Raw genomic sequence first — 5,000 nt, 5'->3', positions numbered from 1 at the left:
TAAAAGATGAGAAAGGGGAAAGAGAGAAAGCAAGAAAGAGAGAAGGAAAGAAAGAAAGAAAGAAAGAAAGAAAGGTGAGTGTGCTTTGTGGGTTTGTACTTACCCGCTTGCGTAGGTTGTATGTGAGTAGCAGGTTCCGTGAGAAGTGGTTGGCGAAGGCTGTGTAAAATTCCAGAACTTTCTGCAGGGCGTCACGCTTGATCACATGCAAGTCGCAGTATGTCAGAGCTCGGACGTTGGCACAGGATTGTGCTAGTGTCACCTCCTTCCAAAACACGTCCCCAAACACATCACCCTTCCCTGCACATGCGCACGCGCGCACATACACACACACACACATAGTACAAAATTAGATACACACAATCAAAAGCTAAGCATCAGCATTACATTTGGACACACACATACACTGAAATAAATGATAAAGCACTCAACACACAAACAGTGTGGCTCAGTGAGGGATACAAGCACATCATAACAGCAGCTCAGCACAGGGAAAACATCATGACATGAAACCACCTCACCTTCACTGCAAATACATATAATTACTTACACACACACACACACACACAAACATATGCACACGTGCACACACACACACGTTAAGTAAAGTAAACAAGCCCATTATCAGGTTAGGGTGCAAGCATATTATGTGATGAACCAGCTGTGTTTATGTTATATTATGAACCAGCTGTGTTTATGTAACGTGACACTGTGTGATGAGATATAAACACACACATTCTCACACACACACACACACACACATTGTCTCTTGTATTCTGTTCACCTATGCTCTTTATATTGAACACTCTCTCTCTCACACACACACACACACACACATACATGCAAACACACACACACACACACGCTGCCTGCTCAATAACTCAAAGGCTGATTAAATCTATCTATACCAAGAAGGGATTGATAACGTCCAGGCAGAGCTAAGAAGTAGGTGTAATTAAACTTCAAATACCTCTGACACTTTACACTAACACACACACACACACGCATACGCACAGTTCCCTCACACAGACAAATGTGTGTACAGTACACTTAATGAATCAGGGAGAACTTAGCCTCGGAGGGCATTTAGAGCTGTTCTCTCATCCATTTGCACAGCTGACAGCCCCCCCCCCCCCTCCCTCGTCCAAACTTCCATCTTTTCCACAGGTAAACATCCCTTCCTTCCTCTTTCCATTTCTCACCCCCCTCTCATCGTCTCCGCTGACACCTCATCATCTTAACCAAGCTGTCATAAAACTCTTTCCTTCCCATCTCTCTCTTTCTCTCCCTCCTGCCCTGTCTCTCATTATCTATCCATCTCTCTTCCCCAATCTTCTTTTCATTTTTCTGTTCCTTCCCTCTTTCTCTCTTTCCCACCCTTTTTGATCCCCCCCTCTCTCTATCTCTCTCTTTCTCTCTCTCTCTCATCATACATTTCATTATATTTCTGTGAGTGTTGCTTGCTTGCTGCTGCCTGTTCAGACACAGTCAGAGGAAATAAAGCTCAATAGAATCAGCACTCCTCTCTCTCTCTCTCTCTCTCCATCTAGGAAACACAGAGGGAGATTAGAGAGCAATTGGTGAACACACACACACACACACACACACACACACAGTCTTACTCTTGTGTCTTATAAATGTGTAATTTTCATTTCTTGCCATCTCAGAGGAAACACACACACACACAGACACACACACACACACACACACACAGACACACACACACACACACAGACACACACACACACACACACACACATAGAGTCATAAAAAGTCGATCGCTGAGACTGCTGCTGCTGCAACGTTAGCTCCGTGCAAGTAGTGTTCATTACATTTGAATATGTAATGGCCACGTTCGAGACGTCCTCGGGGGTAGTGGGAAGTGCGGTCCCCCCTGCCTGCTGCGCTATGTAATGGCCACGTTTGAGACATCCTCGGGGGTAGTGGGAATAGTGGGAAGTGCGGTCCCTCCTGCCTGCTGCGCTATGTAATGGCCACGTTCGAGACGTCCTCGGGGGTATTGGGAAGTGTGGTCCCTCCTGCCTGCTGCGCTATGTAATGGCCACATTCGAGACGTCCTCGGGGGGTAGTGGGTACTGACTCCTTCTGTCCGCCACAGAGAGAAGTGGACGGCCTCGGCAGTATTGAGCTCATATTATTCTTTCAGCTCCACTGCATCCCTGTGCCTTCAGGTGACTGCTCAGGTGGAACACTATTTAAAGTACAGCTCTCATTTGCTTAAGGTGTATTAATCCTGATATATATTATTAATGAAGGTCACTTGAAACTTTCTGCACGTCAGCAAGTCCTTTCGAGGAGTTGGTACTAAGATTTAAAGTTTCAAGAAAAACTGCAGCATAGGTTTTAAAAGCCTGCAGTCTGTGTGTGTTTAGATTAGCTAATTAAGCCCTTGTCAGCATAGACCTTTGCCCTGAAGTCAAACACAGGGTCTCATTTTCTTCAGCAGACTAACATGGCTGGCCCACGACTGTGTGTGTGTGTGTGTGTGTGTGTGTGTGTGTGTGTGTGTGTGTGTGAGTGAGGGTCGCTGTGAGTTGTGTGTTTGTGAGCTTGAGGTCGGAAGGCGGGGGCAGAGTGCGTGTGGATGCCCCCAAGTTGTGTGTGTGTGGTGTGTGTGTGTGTGTGTGTGTGTGTGTGTGTGTGTGAATGCTCTAGTTTGGGCTGCAGAGACGGTGTGAAATGAAAGGTATGTGTGTGTGTGTGTGTGTGAATGGTATGTGTGTGTGTGTGTGTGTACGTGTGTGCGCGTGTGTGTGTACACTCTAAGTTGTATGTAAGCACTGTAGGTCGGGTGCTGCAGTGTGGGCAGTGCAGTCCAGCATGGCCCAGCATGTCAGATGCCATCAGTGATGTTAATATTCCCCAGCGTCTGTCTGACTAGCTGCCACACCACTGATGGCTCTGCTGAAGAGCTGCCAGCACTCATCAACCACAGGCATAGCACCGCAGACAGTGTGTGTGTGTGTGTGTGTGTGTGTGTGTGTGTGTGTGTGTGTGTGTGTGAGGTGTGTGCGTGTGTGGGTGGGTGGGTGTTTATGTTTGAGGCAGAATGAGAGAGAGCAGGTGAGAGAATGTGAGTGTGTTCATCTGTGTGTGTGTGAGTGTGCATGTGTGTAAGATAATTAGATAGATAGAGAGCGAGAGAGAGAGAGAGAGAGAGAGAGAGAGAGTATACATGATTGTGTTTGATTGTGTGTGTGTGTGTGTATGTGTGTGTGTGTGTGTGTGTATTAATGGTAGTATGCTCTGTTTGATTTCATCAGCCTGTTGTGTCCCCAGTGTGGCAGGGTGTGTTCTCATCAGCTGTTCGATTGTGTGTATGGTGTGTGTGTGGTAGAGATGCGCGGATGGGCTATTATTTCAACCGTAACTGCATAGCAAAACTTATCATCCATCCGCACAAACGTTTTTTGACCAATTTTCAAAACCGCACCCGCCCGCCATCCGCTGGTTGTTTTAATGTATATGGTATGCGGCGCTGCTGACGTGAGGCTAGAAAGCTCTTGCCTGTTTTAGAAAGACTGATCCAATGCAGGTTACTTTACGCACGGTCATGTCAGGGTGACACTATGACAAGCCTGCTCTGAAGACTCCCATTCATTTTGACTGCATGGGAAGAGAGCGCGTCCTTTTCAGACAGACAGCGCAATTCATTTTATACCAGCAGGCCGATCGGACAAACTACAGTACGGCGCCTCGATATTAAAGAAACGCCGACTCTATTCATTCCGAAAGTCCACCGCACAACAGTGCAACGTGCATGTTCACATTTTTAGTAACAACCGCCAAACTTGCTTGCTTGCCTTACACATCTAAGTTTTCGGACTATTTTTCTTATCTTATTTTTTCCGCTGTGGATGTTACTGAGGTTGTAGAAGTTTTAACTCGTACGTTCTGAACATCTCGCACTGCCATTGCCCGATGTCATTTCTGAGTCATATCACTCCATAATCTGTCTCTTTTAAATGCCTATTCCCTGAATGGTAGGCTACAATGACTATGTGTTTTATATATAATATCGAAAACAAAATAACCCAGGCAGTCTCATATACGAGATGTTTAGGCCTCCTCCAATACTGGCAGCTGGCCTCATAGGTTGCAGATTTGCTTAGTGGCCTAAGGCTCTGCAATGAGACGCGACATTGGAGATAAATCATCGGTCAACTTGCATTTAGCCTATTCTACTTTCTTATTGCACACTGGAGAGGAAAAAATGCTGATAGGCTACTTAATTTACACTTTTTGTTAACTTTAGTGTGTGTGTGTGTGTGCTGTGCGTGCGTGAGAGGGGTTGCTCAGTGAAACATCGGAATACACCAATTCCTCAACACCATCTCTAGTAGTCTAGGCTAAGCCTAAACAAAGCAGCATGCATAGAAGCAACTAGGCCAAATTACTGCATGAGGAAAATTTGACTGTTTCAAAGTGTGCTCGTTTTTTTTCGGATGTAGGTAACACAATTTAACAATGTATAGACTATATATTTTTTCATTTGATTGGTTCAACCGCCACCCGCCCAAATTTAATTAAAATATTATTTCTTCATGTCATCCGCCCGATCCGCGGTTTAACCCTTAGTCCGCGGCTGTAACCGCAAACCGCGCATCTCTAGTGTGTGGTGTGTGTGGGGTGTCTATCTATCTGATGCAGGACAGATCTATCTGATGCAGGAGCAGATCTATCTGATGCAGGACAGTATGAGCAGATCTATCTGATGCAGGACAGATCTATCTGATGCAGGAGCAGATCTATCTGATGCAGGACAGATCTATCTGATGCAGGACAGTATGAGCAGATCTATCTGATGCAGGAGCAGATCTATCTGATGCAGGACAGATCTATCTGATGCAGGACAGTATGAGCAGATCTATCTGATGCAGGACAGATCTATCTGATGCAGGACAGAGAGGCAGGTCCAGCAGAAGCAGATCTATCTGATACAGGACAGAGAGGGAGGTCCAGCAGAAGCAGATCTATCT

At 45.8% G+C, this 5,000-nt stretch overlaps 1 protein-coding gene across 1 annotated transcript in view; it reads right to left on the bottom strand.

Annotated features, from left to right (window-relative positions):
• LOC121685165 (potassium voltage-gated channel subfamily H member 1-like) overlaps positions 1 to 562 on the bottom strand; it is a 49,416-nt gene extending 48,854 nt beyond the window's left edge. Inside the window, exon 1 of the mRNA XM_042065513.1 lies at positions 104 to 562. Within this exon, the coding sequence (XP_041921447.1) occupies positions 104 to 340 (237 nt within the window). The 5' untranslated portion in view covers positions 341 to 562. The remainder of the gene's footprint in view (positions 1 to 103) is intronic.
• Positions 563 to 5,000: the final 4,438 nt, after the last annotated feature.

The sequence above is a fragment of the Alosa sapidissima genome, chromosome 16 (genome assembly GCF_018492685.1).
Source record: "Alosa sapidissima isolate fAloSap1 chromosome 16, fAloSap1.pri, whole genome shotgun sequence".
Lineage (NCBI taxonomy): Eukaryota > Metazoa > Chordata > Actinopteri > Clupeiformes > Clupeidae > Alosa > Alosa sapidissima.
Note: the sequence above shows the minus strand (reverse complement) of the source record. Positions and strands in the feature narration are given on the sequence as shown.